Here is a 23,378-nt window from a genome sequence, read left to right on the forward strand (position 1 = left end):
ATAATAATAAGTACTTTAACATATACAAAACTTAACTTTAGAACTAAAAGTATAAAACTTAAGAAACAAATTATGTCAGACTTTCATAAGTCACAGGATTACATCAGTACACTACACAATTGAAATGGATGTCAAAGTTGTGGCAAAGGATTTTATGGTTCCGAGAACTAAGATAATACAGAGTGAGGAAAAGAAAATCAGAGTTTAAGTTGAAGAACAGTGAATTTCAATGGCTAAGGAGCACTGAATAAGATGGAAACAATGTACTAAATTCTGTGGTTGAGCGCTTCTGCTAAATTGTGATTGAAGTTTCCAGCTTTTGGGATTGAGAGAGTAGTGTAGGCAATGTATTTGAGGAAGTCTTATACTGGACAGTTTAAGGTATAGAGCTAGACAGCAGGCAAGAGGTATTGAAGGTTAGTTCCTGTGATGTATATGCTGAATAAATATGGGCCATTCATTGATCATCTCTGGAAAGGAACAGCATGAAGGTGGATTATTTTCAGTTTATACGGTACAATGCATTTAGTGGTGAAATGCAAGCAAAGGGGTTAATTTGAACTGGACTTTATTCTTTTCAGTTTAGGTGTTCTAATTTTTATTATAGAAATATGAATTTAAAATATTTTTAAGCTCGATATCTTATTTGTACTTGATACTTTATTTTCTCTGATCAATGCTTTAATTGTTCATCTATTATGCTAAGATTATTTAGTTGAACTTGGTTATCAAGACAAGCAATGGATATACATATTGCTAAATACTCTGTAATTGATATGGAAAGTTTAAGTCATTTTTAAATTTTGTTTCTTTTCAACAGAATCTCCTAAACTTGCAAATGAAACTTTCAAAGCCTTGAAGCCAGGATTGTCAGCATATTCTGAAAAGCCTCACTTGGTAATTTTTCTTCTTAATTTTGTATGTTTTCTTAATAGGGAATATTGCTGTTTGCAATTTACCCAGTACATTAAAAACAGAATGTACAGTAAACATTTAGCAAATTAGAAGCAGCTGTGGAGAGGGGTAAAGGTCCTAAGAGGACTAAGACAACAGTGCTGCCCAAAGAGTGCTTTATGAGGTCATTTTTATCCTAATGAGTCAACCTATATCTGGGGAAGTGATGAGTCCCTTCTGTTAGACTGTTTGAGGTAACTTTTTTTTAATTCTTTCTACTTCTCTTCTAATATTTATATCTGTGCACTTGTAATGCTACTGTGACACTGTAATTTCCTTTGGGGGTCAATAAAGTATCTACCTATCTGTAAAGTTAATGTTTCTGTCTGAAAACTAAATTGAATTGGAAAATACGAAAGGTGATTAGACAGAGAACTTTAAGTTGATTTTACCACCAATGTTAGAAAAATAAATATAGAAACAATATGATCAGTATTAGAACCATTGAACCTTGTGGAGATAATAAAAGTCCTGTCTCTGTCTCATAATAATAAATCAACTGTAGTGGAACAGACTCAATGGGCTGACTGCTCTTGTGTCTATGGTCTCTTATGACACTTGTGGGCAGCCCAGTACAATACACACTGATTTGTTTTGATGCAAATGACTCATCTCACTGAATGTTTTGATGTATATGTGACAAATAAATATATTCACAAACTTGAGATTCTGTAGATGCTGGAAATCCAAAGTAATAAACACAAAATGCTGGAGAAATTTGGCGGATTAGGCAGTGTGTATGGAGAGAAATAAACAGTTGATGTTTCAAGCCAAGATCCTTTATCAGTTGGTCTTGGCCCAAAGCATTGACTGTTAATTCCTCTCCAGAAATAAAGCTATTTGTTTTCTTCATCTTGGTCATCTTATTTGCCGTCAACTTTACCTTCTTCATCTTCTCTGTCTCTGTCTTCTTCACTGTCATTGTTGTTGCTTTCATCTTCCAGTTTTCCTATGTGGTGTTTTGTATATCTAAGTAAGGCTATGTTTGAACATGTTTTCACTTCCACTTTATCAAGTTGCTTGTTAGCAGTGGAGCTGGACTTGTGTACCATGTTGCTGCCTGCCACAACTACCCAAGGAGGAAGGCGTTGGAGGCAGTATGCGGTACAATAAATGGTGCAAATAATTGTCTTAGGTGTTTTTCTTGTGATCGAAACTCAGTTGAGTGGAATATCATAAATAGGACTCTCTTAAGCTATTTTGTCGTAACAAAAATTATCTAGATAGCTCCCTCATTTCTGATATCAATTTACCAACAATCCTCTAAACGCTGTCTTGGGTTTTGTCATCCTGTCTAAAGTAGATAGATAGATAGATAGATACTTTATTCATCCCCATGGGGAAATTCAACTTTTTTTCCAATGTCCCATACACTTGTTGTAGCAAAACTAATAACATACAATACTTAACTCAGTAAAAAAATATGATATGCATCTAAATCACTATCTCAAAAAGCATTAATAATAGCTTTTAAAAAGTTCTTAAGTCCTGGCGGTTGAATTGTAAAGCCTAATGGCATTGGGGAGTATTGACCTCTTCATCCTGTCTGAGAAGCATTGCATCGATAGTAACCTGTCGCTGAAACTGCTTCTCTGTCTCTGGATGGTGCTATGTAGAGGATGTTCAGAGTTTTCCATAATTGACCGTAGCCTACTCAGCGCCCTTCGCTCAGCTACCGATGTTAAACTCTCCAGTACTTTGCCCACGACAGAGCCCGCCTTCCTTACCAGCTTATTAAGACGTGAGGCGTCCCTCTTCTTAATGCTTCCTCCCCAACACGCCACCACAAAGAAGAGGGCGCTCTCCACAACTGACCTATAGAACATCTTCAGCATCTTCATAGGCTACATTTGTTCCTCAACCAACACTTGATTAAAACACAGAGTAATAACATTGTAAGCAAGGTCAAGTACTATTTTTAGTAGAACTCTGTTATCTTAAAAACATTGGATGCAGTTAACAAATTCTGTATAAGTCAGCTGCACTAATGCAATCCAGTCAAATCAGGAAGGTTAAAATCTTCCTATTACTGTACCCTATTGCATTCCACTCTGTCACTTTGGAAGCTTCTATACCCTGAAATATTAAACTGCCAGTCTTGCTCTTGCCTCAACCATGTGTATGCAACATTCCAGGTGCTGATCCATGCTCTAAGTACAAGAGAATAGGAACAGAAGTAAGTCACGCAATCACTTAATCCTGCCATGCATTCAGTATGATCATGACTGATCTGCCCAGGCCTCAACTCTTCTGTGCCTCTTCCAAATAGCCCTCAGTTTCCTAATTTTTTAACAATGGATCCATCCAGTAACATAGCCTCATTATTCTCTTGAGTAAGTTACTAAATTTGCATAGTCAATAAGTAGGAAAAGTGTGTTTGTAATTTTCTAAGTACCATGAATGTTTTTAGACAAATGCATTCCTTGATCAATAAATCTCGTTTATCACTGTCGGCTATGTTTTTGCTTTTGTATTGTAGAGCACAAAGGGAATTGAAGATCTGTTGGAGGTTGCCAAAGAATCAATTCCTTATGACTATTGGTCAAGCACTCCTTTAGTACTAAAAGCCACAGCTGGGTTACGGCTTTTACCTGGAGTAAAAGCCCAGCTTCTACTAGACAAGGTAACCTCCTTATTGTATTTATTAGCATTGAATAAAGTAGTTCATATAGAAAATTCCCATTATGCCTATTTATAGGATATTGTAAAAAAAGTAAATGATGCAGTATTCGAATCAGTCTTTCAAAGGTTGTAATCTTTAAATGCTGCAGTTAATTCTTTTTTCATAGTTTTTTGATTTCCAAACTATGAACCCTGCTTATTTAAATAACAAATGAATCACTTGCATTCTTTCCTCTCCTAGCTTGAAACTCCTTTTACATATAAGCATAAGAATTGGGAGGAGTAGATCATTCAACTTCCGCCATTAAGTAAGATCATGATTGATCTGATTTTAGCCTTGGCTGTACAATAATCCTTCATTCTTTTTAATGTGTATATTTGTACCTTTGGGGTAAAACATTCAAAGACTTTGGTTCCACTTCCATTTGACAGAGTTCCAGAGATTAATGATCCACTGAGTGTAAGAAACTGACTCACTGAACCCACTCGCTCTCTCTCTCTCTCTCTCTCACTCAACAGGTGCAGTGACTTGAAATAAGAACAGAACATGCTGGAAATACTCAACAAGTCAAGCAGCATTAGTGGAGATAAAAACAGTTAACTGTCATGATCTTTCATCAGAGCCTATTCTGATTGTGTGCTTTGCCTTACTGTACAAATGATGTAGTGTATATAAGCATAAACCAAGTTAAGTAGTTAAAATGTTGAATGTAGGTATAATCAATGTATTTTCAAACAGATTATTAAAAGCTATAGCTTCTGGGATGCTATCTGATGTTAATGCATCACCCCACCTACCTGTCTATTCAATATAACGTGTATGTATCCTTGGATGTGAGGCTCTGAGCTGCGATCTTTTTTGAAACACAACGATGTGATAGCCACAGCATCATTCCTGCTAATTTCTAACTGCACTATAAGATCATCTATGTTATTTCATATACTGCTTGCATTCATATATATAACACCTTGAGCCTGTATACACCAACCTTTTCAATTTTGTCTCCTTGTAGTCTGAAGTTTTTTCCCTTTCTAAAATTTTTCTTATTCTTTATTCTGGAGACTTGAGTAACCTCTCCTTCACTCTCCTTCTCTATTTCTTTATTCATACTTTTCCAAACTGTTGAACCCACCCCCTACTAAGTTAAAAGCCTTATCCACAGACAGCCCTAGTTATGCGATTCACCAGGACCCTGGTCCCAGCTTTGTCTAGGTGGAGCCAGTCCCATTGGAATAGTTCCCTCTGTCCCCAGTACTGGTGCAAATTCAAACCCAGTTCTCCCATACCAATCTAGTGAGCTACGTATTTAATTCTCTGATCTTATTAACTCTGTGCCAATTTGTCACAGTTTGGTTGCTCATCCTTCCTACAGCCCCACGCTCATCCACACAAGCAACAACCTTAGGCTTGTTTGGGCAAGCTGAGGATCCTCTATCATTATCTCTAGAATCCCTCTGTCTGCCTCAATCACAGTCATGGTCTTGTCTCTGGCCACAACCAGAATTTGAGTAATTTAATGTGTATGACTTGTCTCCTGAAACACAATATCCAGGTAGCTCTTCCCCTTCCTGTGCATTGCAGTGGTTGTAGGTCAGATTCCAGGTCATCAACTTTGAGCCCGAGCTCCTGGACACTTGAACCAAGAACCACAACGTGGTCCACCAGCACTCACAGCATCTGATCCTGCATCCCTGTTTTAATTAATTGTTATTTGATGTCTTTTTTCAGTTAACTACTTCTTTAAAAGAACATTACCCGTACCTCCTTGCCAAAGCCTGCTTAATCCTTACTGTTTATTGGCCCAAGTGAAATTCACACACAAAGCGAGACTTGCTCTTTTCAATGGATCCTGTTTTTTGTGTCACGTGCATATAAAAATGGGCATTAGTGACTCCATTTAGTAGAACTCAATCCGTTGTCACATTTTATGGCTACTGAGAAGAAATGCAGAGGTTTAACTTCTAACGCCATACTCTGAGTTTGTAAATGTGTGTGTTCATTGAAGCATGTGGGATGCAGCCATTCACTGTCTGCTAAATAGCTAGGATCTAACGTACAATTGGAAAATGAAATTAAAGTAATTCTAGCAACACACACAAAATGCTGGTGGAACACAGCAGGCTAGGCAGCATCTATAGGGAGAAGCGATGTCGACGTTTCGGGCCGACGTTTCGAGGCCATGGATAGACATATCAGAATGGGAATGGGACGTGTAATTAAAATGTGTGGCCACTGGGAGATCCTGCTTTTTCTGGCGGACCGAGCGTAGGTGTTCCACGAAACAGTCTCCCAGTCTGCGTTGGGTCTCGCCAATATATAAAAGGCCACACCGAGAGCACCGGACACAGTATACCACACCGGCCGACTCACAGGTGAAGTGTCGCCTCACCTGGAAGGACTGTCTGGGGCCCTGAATGGTGGTGAGGGAGGAAGTGTAAGGGCAGGTGTAGCACTTGTTCCGTTTACAAGGATAGGTGCCAGGAAGGAGATCGGTGGGAAGAGATGGGGGGGACGAGTGGACTAGGGAGTGATCCCTGCGAAAAGCAGAAAGGGGGGGAGGGAAAAATGTGTTTGGTAGTGGGATCCCGTTGGAGGTGGCGGAAGTTACGGAGAATTATATAAAGTAATTCTGTGTTTTTCTGAATTCCTTCTTCCAGGTGAAAGAAGTCTTTCAATCAAGTCCTTTCCGAGTGTTAAATGATTGTGTTAGTATCATGGATGGGACAGATGAAGGTAGGGTACTAACTATTATTTATGTCTAACATGCATATACTTGGTTAGTTAAGCGCTGCTGATGCATTTTCTGATTATGCAAAGATAACTGAAGAACAAGTTGCAAGGAGAATACATAGATCCTGCAAAAGGACAGTGATCACTTGGGGATGGTTCTTAAATAGCTGCAGTAGACATTGTTCACATGAACTTTCACAAGGCTTTAGACAAGGACCTGCATGGTAGAAGTGTCCATAAAGTGAGATCACATAGGATCCAGGGTGGGCTTGCTAAATGGATATAAAATTGTTGGTGGAAGGAGTTAGAGGTGGTAGTGAATGGTTACTTCTCAGATTGAAGGCCTGTGACCAGTGGTGCACTGCAGTGATTGGTGTTGAGTCCCCTGTTCTTAGGCACATACTGTTTATCAATGATTTGAATCAGAATGTAGGCTGATGATTAATAATTTTGCAGATGACACCAAAGTTTGTGGTGTGGTAGACAATGAAGAAGATTGTCTAAAATTACAATAGAATTTAGATCTACTGGGAAAATGGGCAAAGGAATGGCAGGTGAAATTTAACTCAGACAAGTGGGAAGTTAAATCAAGGCAAAAGTTGCTCTGTGAATGGCATGGCTCTGGAAAGTGTTGAAGAACAGAGAAAGCTCTGGGTACAAGTACATTGTTCGACAAAGTGGCGAAGGAGGCATCTGCCTTCAGATGGGGCATTGAGTGCAGGAGTCGGAATGTCATATTACAGCTGGTCAGTCATTGATGAGACCACATTTGGAATATTATGTACACTTCTGATCACCATACTATTTGAAGTGATTAAGCTTGAGAGGATGCAGAAATGATTCATAAGGATGTTACCACTGACTTAAAGGCTTGAGTTATAAGGAGAGACTGGATAAGCCGAAACTTTTTTTTTAATGGAGCAAAAGGGGTGACATTAGAGGTTTATAAAATCATGGGGGGGGGAATTGTATAAAATGAATGGGTTTTTACTAGCGTAGGGGAAGTCTAAAAATAGGGGCCCTAGGTTTAAGGTGAAAGGGGAAAGATTTAAAGAAGATTTTAGATAGGTATAGGGAGCTATGCGGTGGGGAATTCTAGGCGGTTTCTAGAGTAGGTTACATGTTCGGCACAACATTGTGGGTCGAAGGGCCTGTAATGTGCTGTAGATTTCTATGTTCTAAGATCTAAGGGAAAAGTTTTTCTCACCAAGGGTGAAGGTTATACAGAATAAGCTGCCAGAGGAAGAGTAGGGGTGGGTACTATTTCAAATTTTTAGAAGGTATTTGGACAGGTATATAGATAGGAAATATTTAGATGGATGTGGGCCAAACACAAGCTTAGGAAGACATTTGGGTCAGCATGGATGAACTGGGCGAAAGGGCCTGTTTCTCTGCCTTATATCTCTGACCATCTGAATGACCATTTCAAGGTACAATGCCATTGCAGATAGCATAATGCTATTACAGCTTGAAGCATTGGATTTTCAATTTTGGCACCGTCTGTGAGGAATTTGTACGTCTTCCCCATGAACATGTGCATAACCTCTGGGTGTTCGGTTTACTCCCACATTCCAAAGACATACTGGTTAGTAGATTAATTAGTCACCCACAGAGTGCTGCAGCTCGTTGGGATTGAAAGACCTGTTCCCCACGGAATTTCTAAATAAAATAAATTTTAAAAAATTAAAAGATAAGAATTGATCAATTGATGTGGAAAATATAATACCAACATTTGCCTGTTACTGGTAGGATCCTGTATTCTACTGTCCAAATATAGTTTTGAGTAGGCTTCCAGACGTACCTGTACCATGCAGCTTAATTTTACATATCTGTCCTGTAAAATCATAACTATGTATCTGTAAGTACATCAGAATGGGGAAGAAATGTGATCTAATTAACTTTGACCGTGGAATGATTGTCGGTGCCATACAGGGTGGTTTGAGTATCTTAGAAACTGCTGCACTCACTTTTACACCCAAGTCTCTATGGAAATGATTCCCAACTTTTTTTATGCCATGGACCAATAACTATTAAGCACGGGGGAACCTCTGCTCTAGAGATTACAAAGTGTGGTGTGCAAAACAAAATAAAATCCAATGAGTACCAGTTCTCTGGGTGAAAATGTCTTCTTATTGGGAGAGGTCAGAGGAGAAGGATAAAAAAGGTAAATTTGCAGGATCTGGACCAAGGGGAACAAAAGTATGCAGATAAACAGTTTTTTTCAAAGAGCTATGTTTCCTGTGATTCCATGATGTGAGATAAAATTTCAGTTGTTTTCTCCTGTGCATATCATACTTCAGTAGTTTCAATAGGTACATTTAATGTCAGAGAAATGTATACAATATACATCCTGAAATTCTTTTTCTTCACAAACATCCATGAAAACAGAGGAGTGCCCCAAAGAATGAATGACAGTTAAATGTTAGAACCCCAAAGTCCTCCCCCAACTGCCCCCTCCCATGCATTAGCAGCAGCAAAGCAATGACCTCTCACCCCCCCACCAACAAAAAGCACATCGGCACCCTCCACCGAGCACTCCAGCGTACAGCAAATCATCAATAAAGACACAGACTTGCAATACCCCAAAGACTGCTCATTCACCTGGCATTCGACATACCACAGGCTCTCTCTCTGTCCCTAATAAGGGAAAAAAGAGATGTCCCCGTTTCACAGCGAGAGGGGAGACATAACAAAACAACTCGCTAATTTATGGTGTTAAAAGTCTGTTGTGTCGCTTTTCCCGAGCTCTGTGCCCAAAGAACTCGGGAACGTTTCAAACATTTCTCAAATTTTACATGCAGAATTTTAACGTAACTTCTTTTCATTTTTATTATTTTTACTACCAGACACAATATGATGGTCTTCCCATCAGTAAATACTTCCTGCTTTCTGATTCTTTGCCTACTTTCCTGTAATTAGTGCTTTGTAATTGCAGGTATTTCAGCATGGATTACTGTCAACTTTTTAACAGGTATGCTGATGCTTTGTGAATTCTACAGAAATGAGTTTTCCTGAACTGTTAATGTTAGTGAATTAATCGTAGGAGATTCTAATCTTAATGTGGCCAAGGTGTTTTTGTTCAGTTACACATCAAATGTGTTTTGCCTGGCTGAATCCATGTGAAAGTCTCGTGGGCAAGTGTATAAACATTAAAGAGCTTAGGCACATCAGCAGCTCTGTGTCTATGAGTGTTGCTAAGAAGTAGTCACTTGTTTGGAGTACGTATTAAATTTGTACTGTATACCTAGCACGCCCTGTTTAGACAGCGTAATTTCTGTTGTACTCCTCTCTTCTTGATAAACTGCTACTTTCTTGATTCTTTGTTAGAGTTTCTTCTTCTCCCCTATTCGATGATGAAATAATTTTCTTGAAACTGTTCCAGTGTTCTGCTATCTTAGACCTCTCCCTTGTTTTTAATGTTCTGTGGTTTTGTCTAAGTCCCTACCCACCTCACCTGTACTTGCTTTTTAAGGAACACCACACCTTGGTGTTCCTGCAAGCATTTCTCACGCAGCAGCAGCCAGAATGTGATCCTTCAGGGTGTCTTTTGTTCCTTATATACATGTTCCCCTGAATTGTATGGGTAGTTGTTGATCTACCACAAGCACATTCAATAAACCTGCACTTTATGGGAAGGAATGAACCTACATGCTCTGGTTTCAAATACGTTCTTGGGGGGACTTGAATTTTGTTTGATTATTGCAGCACTAATTGAAGTATGTTCATTTCAGACAGCTTGCAAGATTCAAAGCAAGATGCTGTTGGAATGCTTGACCTTGGGGGTGGTTCTACGCAAATCACATTTTTGCCTCACAGTGAGGTATGTTTTGAATATGAATATCTAACTTGTTTTGTGAGTGGGGATTGGAGTTGTGACCTGCCTGAATGTGATTAGTCATACATAACCTCATTTCATCCAATTTCTCTCCCCCTTCCCCCAGAAGTATACATGTATAATGTGTAAATACATTTGCGACGTCTCTTTCTATACGTTCACTTTACCAGCACTCCAATATGTTCCCTTGCAGTAACTCAGTGACACTCATTGGGTTTTAGAAGCTTTGCAGGGCGACAGCCATAGATCCCTAAAATGTGCTGCTTCCTAAAAAACATTTGTGGTGCAGCTTCAGTGTGCCCCTCAGCATGTACCCTGGAATGTAGCAGTCAGGAGCATTTACCTCGTACATCTTACACTGGAAGACCAGTGGGTTGTAGGCAGGCCAACATGTGTCTGTTGCTGAGCAGTATAAATTATTGCTAAAAGCTATGGAGTGCAAAAGTCCTTAATGTTCAGCTCCCTTTGAGGCTAAGCTAATTTATTTTATTTTTAAAAGTGTTATGCTGTATTTAACTCAACACCACTTCAAATCACATTTATTTCAAGGTTTGATATGGCACTCTAGCACCGCACAGTATAGCCTGAGCAATTAAATGTACCAGTGGTTTGTAAAAATGCTGTTGAGAACTGCTCACAGCACCCACTTCCAGAGCCCAGGCATCTCCCTTTAAAAAAAACTACATACTGTTTCCAGAGTCCATACACACCTCCCTTGCAGAGCCCATACAGTTCCCCTTTTATAAAAACTACACACTGTTGCCAGAGCCGATAAACACCACCCCTTTATAAAAACTACATGCTGTACACAGCCCGTACCATCCCCTTTATAAAAACTACATACTGCTTCCAGAGCCAGTACTCACCTCCTTTATAAAAATTACATACAGTTTCCAGAGCTCGTACACACTCCCCTTAATAAAAACTGCATACTCTTCCCAGAGCCCATACATATCCCCCTTTATAGAACTTCATACTATTCCCAGAGCTCATACCCACCCACTTTATAAAAACAACATACTGTTCCCAGAGCCCATACACACCCCATTTATAAAACCACATACCGTTTTCGTGGCAGGTGTGGATACATCAAAACTGGCCAAAGGTCAGCCTGGCAACTGATTGTCCATTAGACATAAGATATTGGAGCAGAATTAGGCCATGTAGCCCATCGAGTCTGCTCAGCAATTTCATCATGGCTAATCCATTTTCTTCTGAGACCCAATCTCCTGTCTTTCCCACCCCCCATCCCCTTATTCCTTAATGCCCTGACCAATCAAGATTCTATCAACCTCTGCCTGGAAATATACACAAAGACTTCGCCACCGCAGTTGCCTGTGGCAACGAATTCCACAAATCCACCACCCTCTGACAAAAGAAATTCCTCCTCATCTCTGTTCTCAAAGGAATGGAAATTCTGTGGTTTTCTGGTCTTAGACCCTCCAACCACAGAAACATTTTCTCCACATGCACTTTCACCATTCGACAGGTTTCAATGAGGTTTCCCCTCATTCTTCTGAGTTCCAGTGAATACAGGCCCAGAGCCATCAAACACTCTTCATATGGCAAGCTGTTCAACCCTGGAATCATTTTTGTGAACCTCTTTTGAAACCTCTCCAGTTTCAGCATATCCTTTCTAAGATAAGGGGCCCAAAACAGCTCTTATACTCCAAGTGAGGCCTCACCAGTGCTTTATAAAGTCTTAACATAATATCCTTGCTTTTATATTCTAGACATCTACAAACCCCATTTCCAAAAAGGTTGGGATATTTTCCAAAATGCAGTAAAAACAAAAATCTGTGATATGTTAATTCACGTGAACCCTTATTTAACTGACAAAAGTACAAAGAAAAGATTTTCAATAGTTTTACTGACCAACTTAATTGTATTTTGTAAATATACACAAATTTAGAATTTGATGGCTGCAACACACTAAGCAAAAGTTGGGACAGAGTTAAAATAAGATTGAAAAGTGCACAGAATATTCAAGTAACACCAGTTTGGAAGACTCCACATTAAGCAGGCTAATTGGTAGCAGGTGAGGTATCATGACTGGGTATAAAAGTAGCATCCATCAAAGGCTCAGTTCTTTGCAAGCAAGGATGGGTCGTGGCTCACCCCTTTGTGCCAAAATTCATGAGAGAATTGTTAGTCAGTTCAAAAGGAACATTTCCCAATGCAAGATTGCAGAGAATTTAGGTCTTTCAGCGTCTACAGTATATAATATTGTGAAAAGATTCAGAGAATTCAGAGACATCTCAGTGCGTAAAGGGCAAGGTCGGAAACCACTGTTGAATGCGCGTGATCTTCGAGCCCTCAGGCGGCACTGCCTAAGAAACCGTCATGCTACTGTGACAATTATAGCCACCTGAGCTCGGGAGTACTTCGGAAAACCATTGTCACTTAACACAGTCTGTCGCTGCATCCAGAAATGCAACGAAACTGTATTATACAAGGAGGAAGCCATACATCAACTCTATGCAGAAATGCCAGCGAGTTTTCTGGGCCCGAGCTCATCTCAGATGGACCAAAAGACTGTGGAACCGTGTGCTGTGGTCAGATGAGTCCACATTTCAGCTAGTTTTCGGAAAAAACGGGCGTCGAGTTCTCCGTGCCAAAGATTAAAAAGACCATCCTGATTGTTATCAGCAAAAGGTGCAAAAGCCAGCATCAGTGATGGTATGGGGGTGCATCAGTGCCCACGGCATGGGTGAGTTGCATGTATGTGAAGGTACCATTGACTCTGAGGCGTATATTAGGATTTTAGAGAGACATATGTTGCCATCAAGGCGACGTCGCTTCCCGGGACATCCATGCTTATTTCAGAAGGACAATGCCAGACCACATTCTGCACGGGCTACAACAGCGTGGCTTTGTAGACACAGAGTGCGTGTGCTTGACTGGCCTGCTGCCAGTCCAGATCTATCTCCTATTGAAAATGTATGGTGCATCATGAAGAGGAGAATCAGACAACGGAGACCACGGACTGTTGAGCAGCCGAAGTCTTATATCAAGCAAGGATGGACAAAATTTCCAGTTGCAAATCTACTACAATTAGTATCCTCAGTTCCAAAATGATTAAAAAGTGTTATTAAAAGGAAAGGTGATGTAACACAATGGTAAACATGCCTCTGTCCCAACTTTTGTTGAGTGTGTTGCAGCCATCAAATTTTAAATTTGTGTATATTTACAAAATACAATTAAGTTGGTCAGTAAAACTATTGAAAATCTTTTCTTTGTACTTTTGTCAGTTAAATAAAGGTTCACGTGAATTAACATATCACAGATTTTTGTTTTTATTGCATTTTGGAAAATATCCCAACTTTTCTGGAAATGGGGTTTGTAGAAATGAATGCTAAGATCACATTTGTCTTCCTCACCACAGATTCAACCTGCAAATTAACCTTTAGGTCAGGGTTTCCCAACTGGGGATCCGCGAGAAGTCGCTAGGGGTTCTGCAAGAGATTGCGACAAACTTCATTTTTTGAACTTCACGTGATGCTAGTGCTCACGATGGTGGGCAGTGACCGAGCAGCTCCGTTAACAATCTTGTTAGAGGTCTCCCAGCCTAGTATGGCAATATGCAGTAGGACTGCGTTTGTTTGGTTGAGTCCATTCTCAGTTTTTGACGTGAGATGGAGAGGCTGTTGATAATTGAGCACTGTATTGCATGGAGGGGAGGATGGTAGGCTGGTGGTGAGTGCTTTATTGTACAGAGGGGAGGACAGTAGACTGATGAGGAACGTGAAGTGTGTTTTCAGAATATTGAATGGACTTGCCCAACTTGGGCTGTGATGTCAGCCTCTCCCTCCCAAATTTCCTCCCCCAGCTTCCCCTAATACTCTGCCAACTGACTTATGGGAACGAATAAACTCTACTGGTGTAGTAGAAGATTGGAAAGAAATTTTTGTTCCAAAGGAGGAATTTTTACACACCGTGATACAGCTGCTGGTCAGCCACTTTGCTGTTACTGTAAACATTGCAAAAGGTGGATTGTGTAGGTTAGAAGTAAATTGTGAAGTTTTAGAACAGTTTTTGCGTTTTGTTATTTACTATGTTCTTTTTTGATATTTTATTAACCCCTGTGTTTTACAGACATGTCTAATGGTCCAGTGTGGCTATACTTTTATTCATATTACTTTGGCTTCTGGTTTTTAGCGACTTTCTATTCAAAATTGTCAATAAATTTTCATGTTGTAAATAACATTAATTAAAATCAATTTACAATCTTTTTTAAATTAAATCTACCCAGCCTACTTTTAGAAAAATTAAATCCCATTTTGGCTTAAGCCAGTTATTAACTGAAATTTGTTATGTTTGCCTTATGAGTTTTTAAAATTTATGGAAAGGAAAGGAGATAGTTTCAAGAAAAGTAAGCTAAGTTTTACCTGCTTTTTTCAAGAAAGGTTGGCTAAAAATTCATTCTGTACTCAAAAGAGCATTGACAATTATTTTTGAATTATTATCTCTACAACTTGCTGATCAAGCGAACATACCATGAGCTGTAGATTAAATCATTTTAAAAGGTTGCGAAAGGCTGCTTCAGGAAATCCTGCACAAGGATGCCCAAGATTTTTGTATTTTCTCTGTATTTAGAAAATAGTCAACCCTTTTACTACTTCTACCGAAGTGCATGTCCATATACTTCTCAGCACTGTATTCCATCTGCCATTTCTTTGCCCATTCTCCTAATCTAGGTCCTTCTGTAGCCTCTCTACTTCCTGAAAACTACCTGCCCCTCTACCTATCTTTGCATCATCTGCAAACTTTGCAACAAAGCCATCAATTCCATCATCCAAATTACTGACATCTATATACTACTAAAACTCTCATGCTCTGTCTGTCTGTGACCTCCAATTAGCACAAACGGTGCATTACACCAACACTATTTTTGGCTAAATCGACTTAAAATGCCCTAACTTACAGAATGCAGGCAAAGTTCAGGGTTATATATTTGTATAAAATTGTTCACTTGCCAAAATCAGCTGCCCCGTTTTCACCCGAGAGCCGATCCGCCATTTTGGAAATTGGGACGCGACACCAAGACGCGTGCACACAGCCAGCCTCAGCAGCGACACCAACCGGAGCAAAAGGGCAGGGCAGCTCTATTTTGAGCGGTCATATTCTGCTAATCGGCATCAGCATGTGCAGGATTGGGACAGATCTAACTGAGACCCATCAATAAGTGATCACTAAACCTTATTGCAATGACACCCATAAAACCCTTTGCTGCCGTCAAAGGACAGCGGTCAAGTCCATTTAGGAGAGCACCGACCACATCATCAAGAATAATCAGTATCTTGGAGGCTTTGGTGTTACTGCTTCGTATCTGAGTACAGTGAAAGGTTTAAACGGGACATTCAATCATGTAGAAACAGTATCAGGGCAGCTGGAATCCATCGATGCTGCCTAATTATTGTTAGATATGTAAGTGAAAAGACTCGCACACTGAGTACAAATGAAAATTATCAACAGAACATTTTTAGCTTAGTTGATCTATTACAAAGCGTCAGCACCATTGTGCAATTAAACAGATTATATTCAATGAAAGTTAATTTCTTGTTTCTCTTAATTCCTATGTGATGCAAGTAGTCTAAAATTATATTTGTGTTCAGCTTCAAGCCGACTATCATAAACGAAAAAATCTTACCCTATCATTACACATTCTCACCGTTTTGTAAACCAACTACCTCATCTTCAGCACTATCACTGCTGTTCCAATCACTCTGCCAGATCAGTTTAAAACCACCCAAAAATTCTGGCCTATGTGCCCAAAAGGATATTGAACCTCCTCGGTGTAGCCCGACCCTTTTGTACAAGTCGTACCTTCCCAGAAGAGATCCCAATGATTCATAAATCTGTACCCCTGCCCCTTGTACCAGTTCATAAGCCACACATTCACCTGCCAAATCGTCCTATTCTTACCCTCACAGATACAAGGCACAGACAGCAATCCAGAGATTACTAACCTGGAGATCATCTTTCTCAACTTTCTACCTAGCTCTCTAAAATCTCTCTCCAGGGCCTCCTCACCTCTTGTCTATCAATGTCATTGGTGCCAATATGTACTTTTTACTTTTGCAGTTCCTTAGCTCTAACCACAATAATTCAACATGTTACCTCTTTCTAATGACCTAAATTTATTTTTTTTTTACCTCCAGAGCCACACCACTCCACCTGCCATCCTGCCTGTCCTTTCAATACAATGTGTATCCTTGGACATTAAGCTCCCAGCTATAATCTTCTTTCAGCCATGATTCAGTAATGCCTACAACATCATACTTGTCAACCTGTAACTGTGCTACAAGTTCATTGATCTTATTCCATATACTGCACACATTCAAATTTAACACCTTTAGTCCTATATTCACCTTTCACGTTGCAACTCATCCTGCTGACTGCAGTTTTGCCCTATCATCAGCCTCTCTCAAACCTCATCTTCAGCACCATCACTCTGGTTCCCATCCCCTTGCCAAATTAGTTTAAACCCACCCAAACAACTCTAGCCCACCTGCCCGCAAGGATATTGGACCCCCTTAGGATCAGGTGTAACAGGTTACACCTTCCCCAGAAAAGATCCAGATGATACATAAATCTGAACCTCTTCCCCCTGCACCAGTTAGCTCCTCGGCCACGCATTCCCCTGCAAAACCATCCTATTCTTACCCCCAATGGCACGTGGCACAGACAGCAATTCAGAGGTTACCACCCTGGAGGTCCTGTTTTTCAGTTTTTTACCAAGCTCCCTAAAATCTCTCTTCAGGATCTCATCACCTTTTCTATTTATGTCATTGGTGCCAATATGTACCAAGACTTCTGGCTGCTCACTCTCACCCTTAAGATGCCATGGATTAGATCAGAGACATCCCTGATCCTGGCACCAGGGAGACAACATGCCATCCGGGTGTCTTTATCGCACCCACAGATCCTCGTCTCTGCTCCTCTGACTACGGAATCTCCTATCAACACTGCAGTCCTCTTCACCTCTCTGCTCTTCTAAGTCACAGCACCAGCTCAGTGCCAGAGACCCAGTAACTGTAGCTCCCTGCTGGTAGGTCATCCCCCTCAATATTATCAGAAGTTGTATAATTATTATTGAGGGGAACGGCCATAGGTGTACTCCTTCTCACAATCACCCTGTCTCCTGCAGTTTATGGGCGACTACGGTACATCCCTGTAGCTCCTCATTTTCCTGTATGAGTTGAAGGTCATCGAGCTGTGGCTCTAGTTTCTTGATACATTTTCTGAGGAGCTGGAGCTTGATGCACATCCCACCCACAAGACAGAACACCGACCCTGGAGCCATTCTCACTAAATTACTGTGCCCTAACAGATGAGGAATGAAGAAGAGAGAGAATAGTTTACAGGATACTGTACCTTACCTAAGCCTGATGAGCCAAAGCCACTCCAAAGACTGGCCCACTCAAAAGAATGGCCGCTCCACGTACACTTGAGTTATTTTTATCGGCCCCTTCTATTGAATCCCTCTTGCTGATTGGTCGCTTAACTCAGAGAAACTGCACCAAAACTCTGCAATTAAAATCTTGATCGCCAACCTGGTTAAAAGGTTGTACTTTTTACACACCCCTGATGTTAATGTCCAACTCTGAGAAAACTGCTGCAAAGCTCTGCTTTTTAAATCTTGAATATGGACCTGACTGAAAGGTAGCCCTTTTTATGCACTGCCTCCTGCTGATTGGTCGCTCCTCCACTCAGAGAAACTGCCGCAAGACTCTGCCTTTAAAATCTCGATTGTCATCATAGTTAAAAGGCTGTTGTTTGACGTTGATTGTCAAATTATCATTTGTTGTTGCTCTCTGATTTGAAGTTAGTTTGCCCATTTACTCCACATAATACTCAAAAATGCAAATCTCCCTGTGTATATTTTAAGGAACGCTTTGGTTTGATTAGGGGCCATCTGGTTCAAGCCATATTATGCTATTACATGTTCATTTAATGTCCCTCAGAGTAGATAAATTAATAAGACAGATCATGTTCTTCACAGTGGGAACTGATAGATTAATGAGTCTCCTTTTAACAGATTAAAAAGTCTTGGGTTGGTTGGGGGCTAGAAAAACTAAAAATCAACCCAGACTACACAAGCATTTTATTTCAGAAGAAATATGTTAACGCATCCCTTTAGGATTTCAGGATAGCCAGGGTTACGGTGTTAATACAAGGATGCTCAAGGCTTCACATGTGCAGGAAGTTTAAAGTTCTGAGTTCTAAGTCTGGATGAAGTTAGAGTTTGGGAAGGGTGAAGCCAAGGAGGGATTGGAAAATAATGTAACTTTAAGCTGTCCCATATTAAAAACCAGTTCACCAGAAAAGGGGAGGGTGGAAGAATGTTTCAGCCCATAATTTTTAGTTCTCAAAAGAACATACACACTGAAAATGGAAAAACTTGTATCTCATTACTTTCTCGGTATTGTAAGAATTTATGATAAATCTAATTTATTTCTGTTCTGTCCTGTGCTGACAATATTTGATATTTATTCAAGGTGTGAGTCTGTTCATTTGGCACTATCAAAATTGATAGTTTAATCTCACTGTACGAGGGGTGATTGATAAGTTCGTGGCCTAAGGTAGAAGGAGTCTATTTTAGAAAACCTAGCATTTATTTTTCAACATAGTCCCCTCCTACATTTACACACTCAGTCCAACGGTTGTGGAGGATATGGATCTTGGACCTCCAGAAAGTGTCCACAGCAGGGGTGATTGTTAAGTTCGTGGCCTAAGGTAGAAGGAGATGAGTTATACAGCTCTCGTTACGTGCATATGCAGGTCAACTCTTTGAGTGATTATGCAGAGAATTTGAAGTTAATAACACATCAGTTAATAACTCATCAGGATGATTGATAAGTTTGAGGCCTAAGGTAAAAGGAGATGAGTTATTACTAATAATGAAAATTATTACTGTTCTCATTGTAATGAAGTATTACCAAGCTCTGCTGCCATCTATTGGGCACGGCTTTCACTACAACAAAGAAAACATGTTTACTGTGGTTCATTCAGATCCTTGATAATTGCCTTGTTCAATATTATGGAAGTTTTTATTGGTACAAACATAATTCCAGTTCAGTGTTTTGTTGCTGACACCCTGACAAATTTATTCAGCAATATCCATTTAAACTGAGAGGAAAAGTTGCCATTACTTTGCAAATATCAAAAGATTATTTTATGAACAGAGGATTATATTGCATCTTGGTATTCCTTTAGATTTAGATTTTCTAACCAATTATGATGAAATCGGCCTGGTTGAGATTGTACAGTCAAGTGAGCTTATTACAGAATGGCTGTATTTCTGTCAAAGATTGCTACTCTATGTGCAGAAAACTCATTAATATGCAAAAAAGTGTTTGTACAGACCAGTGTTAAACTCCTTGAAATTTCATGCCCAGACACTGTTTTTACAAGTCACTTCTTTTGAATCTGTGAAAGATACCACAGAAATCAAATTGTGTATGATGGCAGCAACTATTGATGCTGCCCAGTTGGTCTTTGGGAGTGAGAGTGAGGGTGAAAAGGGTGTTGCATGTTAGATCAGAGCTGATTGTCAACTGGGACACCAGTAGACTGTGTTTACTCCACAGTAACTGTTTAGAAAAGGTGACCTCTTCAAAGCTGTTACTACTCTTTTTCCAGGACCTTGGGAAAATAAGAATATATGCATCGTTATTATTGAGTGCCGTCATGGTGACCCTATGGATAGTGTAGTTGTCAATAGAGTTTTCTTAGCAAGATATGGAAGGAGATCGCCAGGCCCTTCTTTCACACAGGTACTGCTGCTGCCCAGGTTGGGACCCAGCAGGACCATCCACCTCGAAGTCCAGTGCTGATGCTATACTACCAGCACCAACTTTGCATACTGAAAGTTAATTCAGGATATGAATATAGAGGGACTTGTCTGCTGTACAATACTCTCCCATTTGAATGACTCACTGACAGAAAAGTTAATGACGGATACGTGTAATCTACCAAGAAGGTCAGGGACAGCAGGTGAATAGGAATGCCACCAGCAGGTTGAAATCCAGGTTTTACAGTATTCTGAATATATCACTGCTATTTTATAGCTGATGTGTCCAAATTCTGGAACTCCCTCCTCAGCACTGCTGTGGGAACATGTTTACTAGAAGTATCACAGCAGATCAAAGTGATGGCTCACTGCGGGAATCCAGGGATACAATAAATGTTGGCCTAGGCAGTGAAAACACCAAAAAAAATTAACAAACAAACTTCATTTTGCTTAGTTTTGTAAGTTGGTTCTAATTAGATTGCATTGGGAAAATAACCAACCTGAGGTTGAAAACAGATGTCTTGTTGTCTAGCATCTGCAGAATCTCTTGTGTTCTTGCTGATAATGCACACATTCAGAAAATTCTCTGAAGACAAGATGTTTTATCAATTAATCACTTAACATGCCAATATATTTGCACCATTTTCTGCTGCCTTGTGTGTATACATCCTGTTCATTGCCAACATTTGCATAAAATTACAATCGCCATTTATCACAAGTGGTAACGTCACAATGTTTAGTCGTTTAGTTGCATCTGGGTCTGAATTACAATGTGAACACCTCAACTGGTTTCTGTTGACAACACTCCCAACTCCAAGACTACTTCCAAGGCTTGGGTACCTTTTGTATGCTGAAATTAAGAGTCATAGATACAGATTCATTTCTCTATCACACTTACATCAAGACATATAGTGAAATGTGTCATTAGTTTAACAACCAACGCAAGCTAAGGATGTGCTGGGGCAGCCCACAATGTTCAGCAATAACAGCAAAACAAGCCCCTTTCCTCCCTCCCAGGTCTCTAACCCCAGGACAAACCACCTCTGGGCCTCCAGTCCATGGCCCGGACTTTCAGACATCAGGCCTCCAACTTCTGGATGCGCCATCAGACCTCCTACTTGCAGACTTGCCAAGTGTCCACAGGCCACCATCTCAATCCTGTTGCAGTGTACCCTTCCACATTGTATCAATGAGCATCTGTAGAGTGCTTCTCTTTCTGCAGGGATTAAAACCACATGTAAGCCAACTCTTGTTCTGTTTTCCTGTATTTGGCCTGTAGCCTGCTGTGTGTGGTGAGTCAAATGGGTTGACTAAATGCTGTTTAAATGTTGAGTAAGTACCAACCTCCACCAGCATCTCAGGCAGCACGTTCCAGATTCCAACAGTTATCTATATGGAGGGGGTGGGGGGGGAGTGGAAATTCTTCCTCACGTCCACTTCAATCCTCCTACCTCTTGGCTTTTATCTATTATCCTTTTGATGTACAAACTGATTGAGTTGCTATATTGTTGAATGTCCATATAGGATTCCTTGCCTTCAGTAGATTACAAAATCTGAGAAACAGCTTTCTCTTGGCAAGAAATATTTATCAGGTTATTTGTTTAATTGTGAATCCAGGCAAAACATGTATTGCTGTGTTTGTCTAAAAATGAATGTATTTCAAAAGTATTTAATTGAATATGGTATGGAAGTGTGTTATTTAACACTGATCTTTTTTTTTCAGTCATTTTGTGCAATTTTAAGATGCCCTAAGGGTAGTTATTCAGATTTTAATCTCATTTTTGGAACAGCAGCTTTTGAGAATGTCTTTCTGTTTCTTCTCTAGATGACACTCCAGACCTCTCCTGTTGAATGTATTACCTCAATTCAGATGTTCAATAGCACTTTCACACTTTACTCACGCAGGTTAGTAACAAAACAGACATTGCTAGAAACCCTTGGCGGGTCAGGCAGCATTGGAGCAAAGAGAAATATAGTTAATGTTTCCCTCTGTTAGAACTGAGTAAGAGAGAAAAACAAAGTTAATTTTCTGTTGCAAAGAAGGTAGGGGAGGAATTAGTAGAAGAAATCTGATAGGGTGAGACCAAATGAGTTAATGGATAAAGTTTTTTTTGGATTCCTTTGGATGTGCTAGACTGCACTGAAAACCCACACAATGTAGCATTATTTTTAAATATGAGCATTCAGAAAGTGAGTTGGGTTAAGATAACCTGACAAATTCAGTGTTAAAGTAGGTACAGAATTTTTGGTATGCTTTACGTAGTTTCATTTGTTCTCTCCAAGCAGATGAGGTTATAAAAGTAACAATGTGGTTCTTTCCCTTATTAAACCAGTATCAGCGTAAAGAAATATTTTGAGATTTTATGGAATTATGGTTATCGTTTCAGTGGTGGGATGGAGATACGTCTCTACCAAAGGTGTAAGGCACCCCTTCCCTTTACTAGCCTGCAGGTCACTGTTGGACAAGGTGTAGCACCTGCTTAGCTCCCTGATCAGGGTCACAGGAAGCCATGGGAGCAGGTCTCTGAATAGCATTGATAATGGCTGGGGTCACCCATCTTGTAAAGACACTGCCCAGAAGAAAGCAATGGCAAATCACTTCTGTAGAAAAAATTGCCAAGAATATTCTCGATACAGATGGAAGACCACAATCACCCACGTCATATTACATGGCACATAATGATGATGATGATAGTTATCCAAGTATCCACGTGGAAAAATCCCTTGTATTTCTAAATAAACTGATGCCAATCTCATTATAATCCCATGTCACAACAGCAGAAGTCTTGATTGAAAAGTAAAACTGCTTTGCCAATGAAGGTTCAATCTGTTTAATACTCTCCGCAAAGTATGTTGCACATGTATTCCAAATATCTCACTCATGACATGGTTTGCAATCTGTCTGTCAGCTCCAGGCGACGTTTCAGGTGGGTTTCTGACTTCGAGATGTTCAGTCATAATCCCGCAGATGGTAATTTTGCATCACAGCTTTTTAGCTGATCCTTAGCCAAGCACGTGCACTAAATGTTTGAATGTGTGGTTCCTCTTGTTCTTAGCAGAATAACTATTGAACAGCAGGTCATCATCAGTGCCAGAGAATTGCTTTTGTCATGTGTTTGCAATTGCTGCTTGAATCGGCCCCATCCATTGCCTTAATGTAGCATTCCACAGCCAATTCCTGAAACATCATCCCAAATTCAGCTCTGAAAATAGAGTGTTGAGTCTTGACCAGGGGAATGTGCACAAAGGATCAGCCATCAAAGGGGGAATTCTCAGGAAGAGGACTGGAAGAAAGATGGTTTGCAGCAAGCCCAAGCTTTTTGGATCAGCCTTCAAAGAAATGCACCTGTTTTCTACTTGTTGTTGCTAGCATTAGTATTCTTTTCAGCGTTTGTGTAATAACTATTTGTAAAGGGAAGCCTAATCATGCAAGAATTCAG

General features: G+C 40.1%; 1 protein-coding gene across 2 annotated transcripts in view; it reads left to right on the plus strand.

Annotated features, from left to right (window-relative positions):
• Positions 1-23,378, plus strand: part of entpd6 (ectonucleoside triphosphate diphosphohydrolase 6) — a 66,344-nt gene that overhangs the window by 11,639 nt on the left and 31,327 nt on the right. For both annotated transcript variants that reach the window (XM_073051489.1, XM_073051490.1), the window contains exons 3-8: positions 821-897; positions 3,434-3,577; positions 6,235-6,310; positions 9,243-9,278; positions 10,039-10,127; positions 21,764-21,843. In XM_073051489.1, the coding sequence (XP_072907590.1) occupies positions 821-897; positions 3,434-3,577; positions 6,235-6,310; positions 9,243-9,278; positions 10,039-10,127; positions 21,764-21,843 (502 nt within the window). The remainder of the gene's footprint in view (positions 1-820; positions 898-3,433; positions 3,578-6,234; positions 6,311-9,242; positions 9,279-10,038; positions 10,128-21,763; positions 21,844-23,378) is intronic.

Source organism: Hemitrygon akajei, chromosome 7 (genome assembly GCF_048418815.1).
Source record: "Hemitrygon akajei chromosome 7, sHemAka1.3, whole genome shotgun sequence".
Lineage (NCBI taxonomy): Eukaryota > Metazoa > Chordata > Chondrichthyes > Myliobatiformes > Dasyatidae > Hemitrygon > Hemitrygon akajei.